Source organism: Notechis scutatus, chromosome 15, assembly GCF_049901735.1.
Source record: "Notechis scutatus isolate UNSWTSFEM ecotype Mainland chromosome 15, rNotScu1.2, whole genome shotgun sequence".
In the NCBI taxonomy this organism is placed as follows: Eukaryota; Metazoa; Chordata; class Lepidosauria; order Squamata; family Elapidae; genus Notechis; species Notechis scutatus.
In genome coordinates, this window is record NC_142023.1 from 5599960 (window position 1) to 5617344 (window position 17385).

The 17385-nt window shown below is 44.0% G+C and overlaps 1 protein-coding gene across 1 annotated transcript in view; it reads right to left on the reverse strand.

The window, feature by feature from the left end:
* The window catches only part of PAPPA (pappalysin 1), a 133766-nt gene that overhangs the window by 50334 nt on the left and 66047 nt on the right, over positions 1-17385 (reverse strand). The window contains 1 exon segment of the mRNA XM_087943904.1: positions 10578-10771. Within this exon segment, the coding sequence (XP_087800030.1) occupies positions 10578-10771 (194 nt within the window).

Here is a 17385-nt window from a genome sequence, read left to right on the forward strand (position 1 = left end):
CCACCATAGATAGATAGATAGATAGATAGATAGATAGATAGATAGATAGATAGATAGATAGATAGATAGATAGATAGATAGATAGATAGATAGATAGATAGATAATTAGGTAGATAGGTAGATAGGTAGATAGGTAGATAGGTAGATAGGTAGATAGGTAGATAGCAGGCAGGCAGGCAGGCAAGCAAGCAAGCAGGCAGGCAGGCAGGCAGGATAGATAAGAAAGATGGGTAGATAAGATAGATAAGATGGGTAGATGGGTAGATGGGATAGATAAGATACATAGATAGATTAGATCAATATAACACATAGACATATACTACTTCACAGTGTTTTACAGCCCTCTCTAAGCAGTTTTACAGAATCAGCCTCTTGCCACCAACAATCTGGGTCCTTGTTTTACCAACCTCAGAAGGATGGAAGGCTGAGTCAACCTTGAGTCGATCAGGATCAAAGTGCTGGCCGTCAGCAGGGTTAGCCTGCAATACTGCATTCTAACCACTGCACCACTATGGCTCATAGATAGATATATAGAGTGATAAATAGAGAGATAGACAGAGATAGATAGATAGATAGATAGATAGATAGATAGATAGATAGATAGATAGATAGATAGATAGATAGCAATAGCAGTGGCACTTAGACTGATATACCGCTTTATAGTGATTTACAGATCTCTCTAAGTGGTTTATAGAGTCAGCCGATTGCCCTCAACAATCTGGGTCCTCATTTTACCATCATTGGAAGGATGGAAGGCCGCGTCAACCTTGAGCCAGTCAGGTTCGAACTGCTGGCATTTGGCAGAATTAGCCTGCAATACTGCATTCCAACCACCGCTCCACCATGCAAGATAGGAAACACAGATCTTGCATAAACTGGGGAAGGAGAACCAATGCTGATCCTACAGCATACTAAGAAGTGTCCCGTATTGGGGTTGATGAATGGACAGGGTTAGGAATACAGGAGCATCTCCCTTCTCTCCTTCAAATGAGAAGACTCGAATTCGATGGAGACCATGAAAAGGACATCAAGGGCAGTTGAGTTCTTCAGTTCTGATTAAACTGAGCCTGTAGCTCACCCATCAAAACTGAAAGAACAAGATGGCCTTGGTCTGTTCTTCAATTGTCTCATTAAACAATGCAAAAATACAAAAGTCACACATTAAGACAACGTTAAGTACAACATTCACACATTAAGGACAGGGAAGGCTACGCAACTACCTATATGCAAAGCTACCTAGATCACATCCACCCCTGGCTTTGGTTGAGTAATCTTACATCCAAGAAGCATTTGGCTATATGGCCGTTTTATTGCATTAGCCCACGAGTGAGAAAGTTTATGGCCTTCCTCCAGATGTTATGGAACTCCAGTTCCCATAACTCTTGTCACTGCATATTTTGATGAGTGTTGGCTTTCTGCTCTGGGTTATGTCTCAAGTCTTCTGTTTCTCTTCATTGTACTGGCATAAACCACCCACACTCCCACTGGATTCAATGGTTAGGAAATTAAAACGGGAAGCCAAGAAGAAGGGAGGGAAAGAACATACAATTCCTACTGGATGGGCAGAAAATAATGCTCCATTGCTACCCCTGATAATATCACCTAGTTGGATAGTGAGATATCTGCAAGAAAACCACCAAGTTCAGAGAGCACCAAGGACCCCACATATATAGTACAACACAGAAGTGAGTACATCCCCTCCCATTTTGCAAATATTTAAGTCTATATTTTCATGTGACAACACTGAAGAAATGACACTTGGCTACAATGTAAAGTAGTTTATGGGGGGGAGCACTAACAGGCTGACCCCACCCCACCCCTTCAGCAATGCTAGCAGCACTCATACATCTATTTCCCAAAGCCAACCTCTGGATATGATGCTGAGCACTCAACTTCTTTGGTCAACCATGGCGAGGCCTGTTCTGAGTGGAACCTGTCCTGTTAAACCGCTGTGTGGTCTTGGCCACCATGCTGCAGCTCAGTTTCAAGGTCTTGGCAATCTTCTTATAGCCTAGGAGCCCGGGGGAGGGGGTGTCTTCAACCTTAACAGCTTTAAGAACTTGTGAACTTCAACTCCCAGAATTCCTCCTCCAGTCATGTTAGCTCAGGAATTCTGGGAATTGAAGGCCACAAGTCTTAAGCTGGCCAAGTTTGAAGACCCTTGTAGATGATGGATGGATGGATGGATGGATGGATGGATGGATGGATGGATGGATAGATAGATAGATAGATAGATAGATAGATAGATAGATAGATAGATAGATAGATAGATAGATGGATAGATGGATGGATGGATGGATGGATGGATGGGGAGATGATAGACAGACAGACGATAGACCAGGGGGTCTTCAAACATGACCGCTTTAAGACTTGTGGACTTCAACTCCCAGAATTCCTCCTCCAGTCATGTTAGCTCAGGAATTCTGGGAGTTGAAGGCCACAAGTCTTAAGCTGGCCAAGTTTGAATACCCTTGTAGATGATGGATGGATGGATGGATGGATGGATGGATGGATGGATGGATGGATGGATAGATAGATAGATAGATAGATAGATAGATAGATAGATAGATAGATAGATAGATAGGATGGATGGATGGATGGATGGATGGATGGATGGATGGATGGATGGATGGGGAGATGATAGACAGACAGACGATAGACCAGGGGGTCTTCAAACATGACCGCTTTAAGACTTGTGGACTTCAACTCCCAGAATTCCTCCTCCAGTCATGTTAGCTCAGGAATTCTGGGAGTTGAAGGCCACAAGTCTTAAACTTGCCAAGTTTGAAGACCCTTAGCCTAGACCAGTGGTGGCTAACCTTTTTGGGCTCCTGTGCCAAAAACTGTGCGCACACTTGCACGCTCGTGCACCAGCACCCAGAAGGCAATGCACACACCCCCACGGCCCCTACGCATGCATGCACAAACCCCCCACCGCTCCTTTACCTGCACTGTGCCTCACAGCTGATTTTTGGCTGGTTTGAGGCCTCCCAGAGGCTTGAGGAAGGCTTCTGCAGGCTTTGCAGGCTGAAAACTAGCCCCGTTTCATCACTTCTGGTATTTTCGGAAAAACAGGGGCTAGTTTTCGCCTGCAAAGCCTGCAAAGCCTGCAGAAGCCTTCCTCAAGCTTCTGGGAGGCCGAAAAAGGCCTCAAATGGGCCGAAAATCAATTGTGAGGTGCGCACATGCACGGTGAGGTAAGTTTGCCTGCAGCTTGCGTGCCGGCACAAATGGCTCTGCGTGCCACATGTAGCACGCATGCCATAGGTTCACCATCATGGGCCTAGGCCATCTTTATGTAGAGCTACAATTCTTTTTTTTTCCAGATCCTCAGAGAGTTCATAGCCATGAGGTGCCATGTTGAACCTCCAGTGACCAGCATGAGAGAGGGAGAGCCATAACACCACATTTAACACACCTGCTGCCCCTTCACACCTGAGATCTTGTAACACTAAAGAGTCCACATGACACCAGAGAAGGGGAAAAATGGCTGCTTGGGCCCCATTTGGACATTATCACTTAGGGGTGTACCCACTTTTGTTGCCAATGGTTTAGACATTAACGGCTGCGTGTTGCGTTATTTTGAGGGGACAGCACATTTATGCCGTTATGTAAGCTGTATACTCACTGCTTTGCATTGTAGCCAAGTGTCATTTCTTCAGTGTTGTCACATGAAACGATAGACTTAAACAGGGGTTGGGTTTCTACCGGTTCTGTCCACCTCTGTAGAACCGGTAGCTCTGAAGAGCAGCAGACATAGAACCGGTTCTATGTCTGCTGATGTTTTTGCCCACAAGCCCACCCAGGCTCTTTCCTGATCTTTATTTCCTGATTTTTCAACTTCAGCTACCGTTAAAAAAACAAGAAAAGGGGGCTGTTTCAAAGGCTGCTTCTCTGCAGGCAGCATGCTAATGACGATTTACAGGCTTGCAGCTCACAGCAGGCAGGGAAGCTCATAAATCCCAATTGGTAGTTAACCCTTTCATATCCCACCCCTGGACTTAAATATTTACCAAATGTGTGTGTGGGGGTGTAACTCACTTTCTGTGAAATACTCTCCTTGGCTAGAATGAAAAAAAAAATTAGGTTGATATAGTGTAGGGAAAGCAGGCCCTGGACCTCATCAAATGCTGTTGGATTACAAGCCCAGTAGGTTTCACTATCACAGCTATTGGGATGACGAAAGCGAGCGGCCACAACTCTGCACTTAAAGGACCTTTTGCCTAACCCCCAAAAGCCGCAACTTCGCTCCCAGCTCCAGATCAGAGTCCTAAGATGACACTCGGGAAACCACAAAACCTGATTAGCACGGAATGTCAACTGGAGAGAACCAATTTACAAAGGACATTTTGCAATCCGGGGCTATATTTATCTACCGCGTTTAGAAGATTATGGTTTACTTAAGGCTGGCTATGTTTGGGAGGCGCATCTGTTGCACTCCCAAACAATAACAAGAGCAATAATAATAACTGTGTCACTCAGTCCTTCTTCCTGCTCAAGGTTGAGCTGGGAGAGTAACTCTCTTTGTGAATAAAGTGTAAATAATGGCTTTTTTCCACTTGGGAAAGCGGGACAGGCAGGGTCCCATCTCCCACCGTAAATCAAGGGGGGGCCAGCTACGCTGCAGAGGGGCTGCTTTGAAAACGGGGGATGCAGCAGCTCGAAAGAAAAAAACGGGTGGGGGGGGGACCTTCTACTCTATTAAAGCAGAGCAAGACGTCAAGCAGCGGTGAAATACAACTGCACTGAAGGACTTGGCAGCAACAGATAATCATGAAAAGGACTTTTCAGGCAGATAAATCAAGGGCGAGAGGGAGTGGGGAGGTAAATCTTTGCCCTTTGTCGAAAATTCGCCCAAATGCTCTTTGGGTTATTAAGACAGCTTCATCCTTTCCTCATTTAGCTCCCGACAGGGAGAAAGTCCGACAGGAACTTTCCAATTTTAAAGCCATTTTCTTCTCGGCTCGTCAAATGTTGGGAAGAGTTTGGGGTGTGCCTTTTGTAAACATACTCAGAAGATAAGAACTCCCTCCCGAGAATCCAGCGAGGAAACCTGCCAATGTTTTTACCATGGACAGTTCCTATGTCCAAGAAATCCCCCTTTCTGATCTGTATTTAAGCGTTACACAGGTACTTCTTGACTTACGACCACAACTGAGCCCAGAAATTTAGGTTGCGAAGTGAGGACATTTCTTAAGTGAGCTTCGCCCCTTTTTGTGGCTTTTTTTTGGGGGGGGCACCATTGTTAAACATGAAAATTAGTTAAATTAGTCCCACGGTTGTTAAGCCGATTTGGCTTTCCCCGTTGACTTGGCTGGTCGCAAAAGGGGATCGTGTGACACCCCGGGACAATGCAACCACCATAAACACGAGTCAGTTATGTCAATCACGTGACCATGGGGATGCTATAACGGTTGCAAGTGTGAAAAACGGTCGTAAGACCTTTTTTTTTTCCAGTGTAACTTTATAATCTCACACTGTAATGTTGTAACTTTGAATGCTCACTAAATGGACTGTTGTAAGGTCGAGGACTATCTGGAATTTTGTTTTTTATTTTGTATGCCCCTATATCCAAGCATAATTCGAGACCTATTTTTCTCCCACCACAACAGCCCTGTGAGGTTGATTGGACTGAGAGGGAGGGACTGGCCCAATGAGTTTCTGTGAATAAGGTTAGCCTAGAAATAGGCTCTCCCTGTTCTTAGTTGAACGCTTAACTACTAGGTTGCTAGTAGTTCCTAGCTGAACAGGAGTAACTATTGATGATAATGTTGAGAACAGTCCCCCTGATATCTGTCAAAACTAATAATGTGGGACGATAGACACTGAATCTTAATTCTAGTGGTTGTGTTGGAGAGCTATATGAGCAAGAGCAAAAAGTAGTGTGTGAATGTTTTCCAAAAATGAAATTGCATTCCTCCTCCTCCTCCTCCACATTGCCATCATCACCTAAAGTTGAGGGGTCCTTGGTGCTCTCTGAGCTTGGTTGTTTACTTGCAGATGTTTCAGTACCCAAACTAAGTAATATCATCTAGCACGGATGAAGTTGGGTAATGAAATGACTACAAGAAATCAACCAAGCTCAGAGAGCACCAAGGACCCCTCATTTCAACCCTGAGCTACAAATATTCTTTTATTGGTATCTAAAGTTATCAGGCCAAACGGAGATAAGGGAACCTTCAACAGCTTTGCTCACAAAAGCTGATGCCCAACTTAGTTGCTCTCTTGGTCAACAAGCACATCTTCAGGTCTCCTTAACACATCATTCATTAGACTCGGTCGGAATATGGATGTTGAACATCATTAGTGCTTGTTGTAAACAACCAAGCAAGTGGCAAATGCCAGCTTTAATCCCATTTTCCCGTCTTAAAAAAATGTCGGGATATGTTATGATTTTTTAAAATTATTGTTATAAAGAGTAGAAAAGAACAAAGCCTTTCTCATGTCAAAGAAATAAACGAACTCAGATGACTTCCCCGCGGAGACAACTGCAACAGTTTTTAATTAGGGATGCCACCCAAACTAAAAATGAGTAGGTTCATTGGTTGAACTTATTACGGTAAATAATTCCCACATTATGCGTTTGTGAATTCCGAATTGTGGATTTTTAACAGTTTTCGGAATGCAAAGTGGGACTGATTGCAAATTAATTTGCATTTTCTGCATGAAAAGCATTCCAACGCAATCTCTAAAAAGTAGAAACAGGTTGCCCATCTGTACTAACTCACAGTTTACTGTCTGTGTTTGTGAGACAGAGAGAGAGAAAGAGAAAGGGGAAAAAACACACACAACTAAACACTTGCAGACTTACTCTGGCACCAAACACCCATCTCTCTACTGCAACATATTTTTGAGTAAAAGAGAATTAGGGTATGAAGAGATGGAAAATCCAGTTTTGGAATCAATCGAGTGTTGTTGTTTTAAGCTGGGATGCTTTTTCCTCATTCAATCACCATGCTGGAAACAGCTAAATTGAGAATTAAACATTTCTGTGACTGTATAGTTCCTGTCCCTCACTGCCTGCATTATACCAAGGTGAAGGACCATTTTAGTCAAAAATAAACTTTTTGTTTGCTTTCTTTCTCGATATCCATTTGGTGGAATGTCACATCCAGTTTTGGTCTCCATGTTGTAAAAAAGACGTTGAGACTCTAGAAAGAGTGCAGAGAAGAGCAACAACGATGATTAGGGGGCTGGAGGCCAAAACATATGAAGAATAGTTGCAGGAATTGGGTATGTCTAATGAAAAGAAGGACTAAGAGTGACATGACAGCAGTTTCTTCCAATATCTAAGAGCCTGCCAGAAAGAAGAGGGAGTCAAACTATTCTCCAAAGCACCTGAAAGGAGGACAATAAGTAATGGATGGAAATAATCAAGGAGAGAAGCAACCTAGAACTAAGGAGAAACTTCAGTGAGGACAATTAACCGGTGGAATGTCTTCCCCCGAGAAGTTGTGGGTGCTTCATCATTTGGAGGTTTTTAAGAAGAGAATGAACAGCTACCTGTCTGAAATGGTATAGGGTCTCCTGCTTGAGCAGGGGGTTGGACTAGAAGACCTCCAAGGTCCTTTCCAGCTCTATTCTGGTTGATCAATCTCAGGCGAAAGAGAATGGATCGGTCCATGGCAGTGGTGAGATTCAAGTATTTGAACAACCGGTTCTCTGCCCTAATGATTTCTTCCAACAACCAGTTCACCAAACTGCTCAGAAAGTTAACAACCAGTTCTCACAAACCGGTGTGAACCGGCTGAATCCCACCACTGGCCCATGGGTTATTATTCAGTCCAGACAAGCAAAGCTTTCTCCCTTCCGATGGTATATATGGGTTATTTTACTTAAATATGTTAAGCCAGTCCTTGCCTTGCACACCATGACTCCTTCTCTACTCAGCCTGATGAAGAAAACCCTGGACAATTTCCCCAAACTCCTACCTTGATAGCACCCCTGGGGCTGGAGGGGGCAGGGGGAAAGAAGGCATTTAATGAAAACCGTAAGACCCATTTCCTTTCTTCTTTTCATTTAAAAAAAGGAAAAGAAAAAGCTATCTGTAGCCAAATACTCCAAACCGCATAAGCACAAAAAGAAATAGCTAAAGGGGTCCTAACCAGTAAGAGGGCAGGCAGCGGGAAACAAGCCAACCATTCTTTCCTTCCCTCGGCCTCCTGTTCTTAAAAAAGTTCCCAATTTGCTTGAGGTCCCAGAATGTTTTACACAGCCTCCCCCTTTTCCAACCGTAGCTTGTTTTTATTTTATTTTATTTTTATTTTATTTTTTTATTTTTGCAAAAAGGCTTCTGGAGCCAAGACAGCTCCAAGCAATGTTGGAAGGCTTCATGGCTTTTGTTTTGTTTAAATTTCGACCTCCGTCTCATTGCAACAAAGGTCAAAGCAAACTTGGTTGCAAACTCTGGACTGGAAGCAACTGCCTTCTGCTTCCTTAGTTGCGTGTGTTGTGCGTATGTATGTCTGTCTCTCTGTGTGTGTGTGTATGTGTGTGTGTGCACCGAATCAAGAGAGCAGAATGTCCTGACCCTCTCAGTGTTAGCTGCTTTTCTTCTCCGAAAATGACTTTTGATTTCTTTTTGAAAACCTAAAACAAGGTTTGAGCGTTTCAAGAAAACTACCTTGAATGTTTTCCGGAGTTTTTTCCGTGCAAAACCTGCCTCGGTCACATTCTTTGAGGCACGGGACAGCCAAGCACAACTAAGGATGAAGGGAAATTGGCGGGTGGGGAAACAACACTGGGTAATTCTTCCAAGGAGAAGCTACCCAATGAGGCCAGAGAAGTAGTTGTGAAATCAGAGAGCTCGAGAAAATAGGAGAAACGTGTCAATAGACTCCCTTCTGCAGATTTCTGCTTTAGACTGTGGTCAGCTACAGTTCTGCAAGAAGCACATACCCTCACGCGCAATCACACGAGAAAGCAACCAAGTTGTTTTTTTCCAGGATGCCAACTAGGACCGCATAACAAAAAAGGCCTTGCAGCTTGGAGACTAGAATGGACAAGAGGCTACTGAAGGAGATTCCTAAAACAATGAAGAGTCTGGAAAACGGTGGGGGCTGGGGGTGGGAAGACTTATCCTCTTATTTTATGACAACCTGGAGCCATGGTTCAATCTGGTGTGGAAAAAGCATTAGTTAAGGCATCAAGAATCCACTACCTTCAGGTGCTGTGATGGACACCAACTGAGATAGTACTAGACACATTCACAGAGTATCAAGCTACTAGTGGGATACCAATCTCAGTTCCTGTTGACTTCACCCAAAACGGTGTAAGGCATTTACTGCCCAATTCTGGGTGCAATTGGTTGGTTGGCCACCATTATAAACCCTTGGTCCAAACTACACTTAGGTTCATATGCATACAACTCAGAAGTAACAATAAGCAGGGACATCTAGAAGGACCAATGAACTTCCCTTACTCATAAAACTAAAGGTAAAGATTTCCCTGTCCAACTCTAGGCCATGTTTCTTGGCCAAGGGAGCCAGCATTGTCCGAAGACAATTTCTGTGGTCATGTGGCCAGCATGGCTATATGCCAAAGGTACATGGAATGCTGTTACATTCCCATCAAAGTGGTACCTATTAATCTACTCGCATTTGCATGCTCCAAACTGCTAGGTGGGCAGGAGCTGAACTCACCCTGTCACATGGGGCTTGGGTCTCAAACCTAGGCTGCCACCTTTCCAGTCTGACAAACTTAGCATCTTAACCACTGAGCCACTGCACACCCTACTCATAAAACTACAACATGCTAAATCTTAAAAGAGGGGTAGTTAAATATAAATGAGTTCAGTATTAGAATCAGCCATTGTTCATTCCTGGTTGGGTAGTAGACAGGTACCATGAAGGAAGGAAGGAAGGAAGGAAGGAAGGAAGGAAGGAAGGAAGGAAGGAAGGAAGGAAGGAAGGAAGGAAGGAAGGAAGGAAGCTGTGAAAAAAACAAATAAAGCATGCTTCATCCTACAAGCAGACCCAATCATGAAAAGCACAGTACTATTTTAATTTAGTCTAACTAACTATGCAAATCCAGCTTAATTAATGCACTTATCTTGTCTTCTGTATGAAAGTAGCATCCTTCAAATGTCATCAGTCATTGCATGTGGAGGTTCCCAGGTGTCAGCATTCCAGCAAACCTCCAATCCAACCAATAACTCTTTGAGAAGACAGACATCTTCTCAAAAGTTTATTTTGGATAGTAAACTGGTACAACTGTGGAATCCTGAATCTGAAAGTCCTGGGCTTCCTTGCAATAAGTAAAAACTACAAATCCATCCCCTGTACTCATCATCACATCACATGCCCCAATCACTATTTGTCCCAACTTGAGACTTCCCTCCACTTAGGTGCAAAATAACATGACCTTGAATTAGAAAAAGAATGTTATTATGTCTAACTACATACACTCCAAGAAATTCCCCCCTCCCACTTTCCCAGGCTCAAATTTGGCAGCATGGGAGCATCTGGTCTCAATATGGCTTCCAAAGCTGATACCAGGACCATGAGGTGATATACAGGGCTATCCAAAACCATGGCTTGTTCATCCTAGAAATACACAGTGTGCCCGACCATCCTTACTTGATTTGCTGCTGGCTGACCTGCTACCACCGTAGCTGGGCATTTCTCGTTATGGTGTGAAACTGACACATTGGATGCCCACTGGTCCAGGAACCCTTTGGGTGTGTAGATCCCACAATCCGTGATGCTGGTTGTCTGCTCAAACTCTTCGCATACACCATCCCCATCGTGAAAGTAGCAACGACTCGGCTCATCTGCAGAGAAGAGAATCACATCGAGTCAACTCTGGTAGTATCACACTACTAACTAGGGCATACAAAACATTTGCTAGACTAATACTCGAATATCAGTCTGGAACCCACATCATGTATCTGATATTAACACAGTTGAGAAAGTCCAGAAATATTTCACAAGAAGAGTTCTACACTCCTCTACTCATTGCAGCATACCTTATGGCACCAGACTTGAAATTCTAGACCTAGAAAACCTAGAACTATACTGTCTTCGGTCTGATCTAAGTATAGTATATAAAATCATACATTGCAATGTCCTACCTGTCAATGAATACTTCAGCTTCAACCATAACAATACAAGAGCACACAATAGATACAAACTCAAGGTAAACCGCACCAAACTTGACTGCAGGAAATACGACTTCAGCAACAGAGTGGTCAATGTATGGAATACTCTGCCTGATTCTGTGGTTTCTTCCCCAAACCCCAAAAACTTTAACCTTAGACTGTCTACTATTGACCTCACCCCTTTCCTAAGAGGTCTGTAGGGGGCGTGCATAAGCGCACCAACGTGCCTACCGTACCTGTCCTATTGTTTCTTTTTATTTTTCTTATATGTATCCATTTCATGTGTTCATAACTATGTTTATACTTATACCTATTATCTTGTAAGCGATTGACAAATCAAATAAATCAAATAAATAAACAAAACTGTAACTGTATCTAGATGTTCTGCTTTGGGTACCACAAAGCCCCCTCCCAGAAGGTAACAAGGAAAACAGGTCGTGAAAAGGATGTGTAGCGTCCCAGACAATACTGCAGACCTTGCTCAAGCATCACTTATTATGACAAGGAAGTGAACTTCCCAATAATCTTTTCTTCTGTCCTCGCCACTCTCTGTCCAAAGCAAGATTGCTTCCAAACCAAACAGTAATAGAATATGATAGGAAGATCTCGATTGTCCCTCTATAGAAAGTGGTAAGGACAGTGGAAGGAATGTACGTTTCTCATGCAACACAGAAAAATACTTGGCTTTAGTAAAGAGTATTTTCACTAGCGATGAGTCTGGGAGTCGTTCTTTTCTATTGACCAAGTTGGGATGGCTGACACCTCCAATGCCCAAGGGTGGCAACAGAGTGCGACTGGACAAACCAACAGTGTCTTTGGGAATGCCAAGCTGTTGCCCTGGAACTAAATTATGCAAATTAGAAACATTTGCACCGATTAGTTCCTCTGGCAGAAATCCCTCAACTTCTATCCCAGTCTGGTTTTCATCATGCTGTTCTCCGCCTTTCTTCTCGTCAAAGCGCTGGGTTGGCAGAGGGCAAGGAGACAGAGAGAGGAACAGTGAATTGCTAACATATGTATCGGAGGCCACTTGTGAACCACACATTTTCACAAGCCTGTCAGCAGCTTTGGGAGTATTGTCACATAAAATGGGACTCACCGCTTGGCCCTGTTGTGACATACTTCATCGCTGATCGGTGGCCGTGTGTTATGAGGCTTGCTCTGTTTTGGCCAGGCATCCATCCGGATTCATCTAGAGGAACGTTCCACCAATTTCAACCCATGTGGAGAATTGCCCGAGGTTACCTACTCTGACTTGGAAATAATCCTTCTGTTTGTGATCAAAGATCATACTTGAAACCTTCTGTATCTTAGGATCTGTGTAGGCCACATTTAAAACCCTTCAGTGACCTCATTTTGGGGTCTCAACATTGAAATGACCTGGAATCTTCTGCAGATAAGATCTACCAGCAATGGAGGTTCTCCTCTTATTAATATAGCTAATTACTTATATTCCAGTTTAGCACAAAAAGCACCATTTATGAGGGGTCCTTGGTGCTCTCTGAGCTTGGTTGTTTTCCTGCAGATGTTTCGTTATTCAAACTAAGTAATCATCAGTGATAGAAGGGAATAGGGTCTATGCGGAGTGGGAGGACAATAACTGAGGGGTCCTTGGTGTTCTCTGAGCTTGCTTGTTTTCTTGCAGATGTTTCATAACCCAACTAGATAACATCATCAGTGCTAGAAGGGAGTGGAGTTTGCTCCCTCAGCACTGATGGTGTTACCTCGTTGGGTCATTAAATGTCTGCAAGAAAACGACAAGGCACAAGAGCACCGAAGACCCATCATTGCAACCCTGAGCTCCTTTCTCAGCACCATGGTGGATCCAATGTCTATCCTCAGAAACCCAAGAAATTGTCTTGAACCCAAACTATTTGCCCCATCTATTTTGGAATGGTTGTTCCCCACGCAAAACAGGATACAAGCCTTCTCAGTAAATGAAACGGGGTTTTTTTTCCCCCCATGTGCTACAGATTTGCTACCTTCACAAGGGAACAAGCTGTTCCTGGGCAAATCCCCATTGTCAGTGTTCTCTATAAGTGACCCTAAAATTCCCAAGAGACTTCTTATCCGGTGGCTTATAGTCATGCATCTGTATCTTAGCACACAAACTTGTATGAAACCAAGAGAAGTAAACAAAAATAAACAGCGCAGGGTTAGAAAATAACAACAAAGCAGATTCAGAGTTGGCGGAGGGCGACTGATTTTGGTGGCTTGATGCCAGCCAAGAAACTACAGGCTCCAGTGTCATCCCCCAATACTTGCGAAACACCAAGTTTAGTGAGGACAAAGTCTTCGTAATTGGAAGCCTCTATTTATCCCACATGCAGCCTGTGTGGGTGGGAAAGGGAGGAAGGGAAGGAGATAAAAACAAGCCTGAATGAGACACTGAATGAAACTGGAAGGATAGAAAGCAGAGGAAAATTGTGATACTTCCATCCCTTACTTCTTAACCAGATTAGCTTTTTTTCCCAAGCCTGGAACCCAATAAATGTGAATTCCAACATCTCTTGAATGTCAACAAAGCTTTTGCAACACAGCTACTCCAGCTGCTCATGTTTTTATTTCTATTATTAAGAATGTAAGAATGTCCTTTACCAAAAGATATAGGAAGGAAGGAAAGGAAGGAAGGAAGGAGAGAAGAGAGAAGGGGGAGGGAAGGATAGAAGGAGAAGGAAGGAAGGAAAGAGAGATGAGAGAAGGGAGGGAGGAAGGGAGGAAGGAAGGAAGGAAGGAAGGAAGGAAGGAAGGAAGGAAGGAAGGAGAGATGAGATGAGAGAAGGAAGAAAGGAAAAGGAAGGAAGGAATTATTTACAAGACAATTTGGAAGTGTTCTCCAGGAATCAAATCACTGTCCTTGTTTTGCTGGTTTGAGGAGGCCTGCACAAATTTGTTTGCGTAACTATCATTTATTTAATTTCAACTGCTTAGAAATAAAACCTCAATATCTCTGTTGGGCACGATCAAGACAGATGCTTTCATTTCGACTGGGTTCCCCCACCCCCACCCCCAGCTTCTACCTTCCTTCAAAACTGTAATATTTATTCATTTCATTCCCTCAGGGCGATATCACCCTGACTTTGCTGGACATCCCAAAAGCTATAAAAACCTAATTGTTTCATCAAGTCCTGGATGGCGGGATCTATTCCCTGGAGGGGGGAATGCTTATTATTCTCCCCCCCTTGTGTACTCATTCACTGTCTTTGCTCTGTTTGTTTTTTAACTGGGTTTCTCCCCCCAGATGTTGTAATCTTATTGTGTAAGCCACCTAGACTCGCCCCTCCAAGGAGGCGACAGGCGAGTTGAGAAATAAATAACGAAGACAAACTATATCAAAACAATGAAAAGGAATGTGTGGCGTGGGCTTTCTTTTCTCTTCTCTTTTCTGATTCACCTATATAATTAGAGAAGCCACAGCTTCCAAGGTCTCCTGGTGAGTGACAGCGGCTTCTCTGGGCTGTCTCCCTTCCAAGAAAGTAACTCACCCCCTTCCTTTCCTTCGCTGACATCTCTTCTCAAGTTATACTGTGAAATAACATTGCGAGCGCCAGAATAAATTAGATCATTACAATTCAATTACTTAATGACTCCACCTCTCTCTCTCTCTCTTTCTTTCTATCCCCGCAGCATGCAGTTCCAATTTCTTAATAGGACTGAGCAGTTGGGGGAAATAAAAGAAACTCGGAGGACGATAGATTGCGTGGGTTTATAAAGTCTACAGAGAAAGTACTCGTAATCCTTACACGCTCACACAAACCAAGTGGCTAATGCAAAACACAGAAAGAGGGAGCACACTTAGAACTTCCTTGTCTCGGGGAACTCCAACACTGAAAATGTGTGGTTTTTTTTTAAAAAAAAATGTGGAAGGACTAAGGAGAGGTTTCCTAACAACAAAAGCAATTAAACAATGGAAACTGGGTACCAATATCTGAGGGGGTCAATCTATTTTCCAAAGCAACTGGAGGCAGAACAAGGGATGGAAACTGAAACATATGAAGGATAGTTGAAGGAACTGGTCTAGTTGAGAGAAAAGGACTGTGTGTGTGTGTGTGTGAGAGAGAGAGAGAGACATAATAGATGCCTTCCAGTATTTGAGGGGCTGCCCCAAAGAAGAGGGGGGCAACTTATTTTCCAAAGCACCAGAAGGCAGGAAACGGTGAATGGAAACTCATCAAGGAGAGAAGCAACCTATAACTAAGGAGAAATTTACTGGCAATGAGGACAATTCACCGGTGGAATGGCTTGCCTTCAGAAGTTGTGGGGTGGCTCCATCACTGGAGGGTTTCCCAAAAGAGACTGGACAGCCATTTGACTGAAATGGTATATAAGGTCTCCCGTTCGAACAAGGGGTGGGGTTGGATTAGATGGCCTCCAAAGTCCCTTCCGACTTTAATTATACTACGATTGTATGTTCTAGCTAGACGAAGTTCACTCAAGAGGGTCCCCTAGACTTGGAATATTCTCTTGCTGGGGACCCTGTGAATGGTGCGTCAAGCCCAGCGTTACAAACCATGCCAGTGGCCGTCAGCTACATAGAAGCCCCACGGAATCCTTTGGGCCCCAAAGGTTTTGTGTGCACTGCCCATCCCAGATTGAAAATCTGCCCCAGATTGAAAATCTGCCCCTATTGCCCACTCCATCATCTGTTTGGCAGCATATTCATGTACCGGGATTGGGTGGGTGGGTGGGGTGGAGATTGAATGAAATCCCCTGTTTCAGATGAGGGGAACGAGAGCAATTTCTTTCTCTTCCTTACAGGCAGACGACATTTCCGAGTTCTCCCGAGGTGGAGTTTTATTTTTTTTGTGGGGGTCCTGGCTGCTCTCTGAGCTGGGTGGTTTCCTTCAGTTCTAAAAGGGTGTGGGGTTTGTGGAGTGGATGAGAAGGGGATGGGAAGGAGACGAGGAGGAGGAGGAGGAGGAGGAGGAGGAGGAGGAGGAGGAGGAGGAGCAGGAGGAGGAGGAGGAGGAGGAGGAGGACGACGACGACTATGGGGTCCTTGGTGCTATTTGAGCTTGGTTGCTTTCTTGCAGATATTTTATCACTCCATTAGATAATATTATCAGTGCTTAGAAGGGTGTGGGGTTTGCTCTCACCCTTCTAGCACTGATGATATTATCTAGTTGTGTCATGAAATGTTTGCAAGAAAACAACCAAGCTCAGAGAGCACCAAGGACCCCCACAGTCCCTTCTTCTCCCCGCTCCTCCTCCTCCTCCCCACAAACCCCACTCCTTTCTAGCACTGAAGATGTTACCTACTTGGATAAAGGAAACTACAAGAAAATAACCAAGCTCAGAGAGCACCAAGGACCCCACAGTCCCTCCTGTTCCTCCTCCTCCTCCTCCTCCTTCTCTTCCTTCCATTCTCATCCACTCCATAAACCCCACACCCTTCTAGAACTGAAAAAAAAACCACCAAGCTCAGAGAGTGCCAAGGACCCCTCAGGTTTTTCATGCCCTTGGGGAGGGGGATATTTTTTGTTTAAACCAGGCATCATGGCTTTTTTTTAAAAAGTAGCAGTATAACAACAGCACACCTGAAATAAGATCCTATGTTCAGTTTAAGCTAGCTAGCCCTGGTCTGCTCCAGTTGTGCTGAGTTGATTCATTCGGAGAAGAGTCCAAGCTTGCAATCCCAGTACAGCAGCTAATTTGTTCCTGATTACATTTAAAACCTCCATAAATCTTTCTGCTCTGGCTCATGGGAGTCAAAGAGAAAAGGGAGACAGAAACGTCTGGATGAAGAGAGACGTTCTCCAAGTTATTAAAAGGAAAGGCTTGCCGAATGCAAGATAGACAGTGAACATGTCCCATGTTGGATTCCAGCTTTGGTTTTTCTGAGTCAGCACGTCCTGCCCTCTCTTACCTTCTTGGCAAGGCTTATCCCACTGACATGGGTTAGGGGAGCCAGGAAAAGATTAGGTAAGGAGAAAATGTAGCTTCAGTACTGTATCTTCCCCCCATTTGTTTTCTTTTCAAGGGAAGATCTGTTCTCAGCCTTGGCAGGTCACTGTGAAATATTCTCAACCTGCCCTTTACAAGGACGGCAGCTGGACTGGCCCAAAATGTTGAAGTGGTCCAGACAGAAAGACAAAGAAAAAGAACACAGTGGAAAAGAAATTACCGCCCCCAACCCACCCACTGAACAAGCTCTGTGCCTTGTAGTTTGGACAAACAAACAAAAAAAAAAAAGAACAAGAAGAAAAAGAAGAAGAGGCAGAAGTCGTTCAACACTGGAAAAGCCATTTCTCGAAAGCGGCCACCATCCTGGAGCTTCAAAAAAGGCA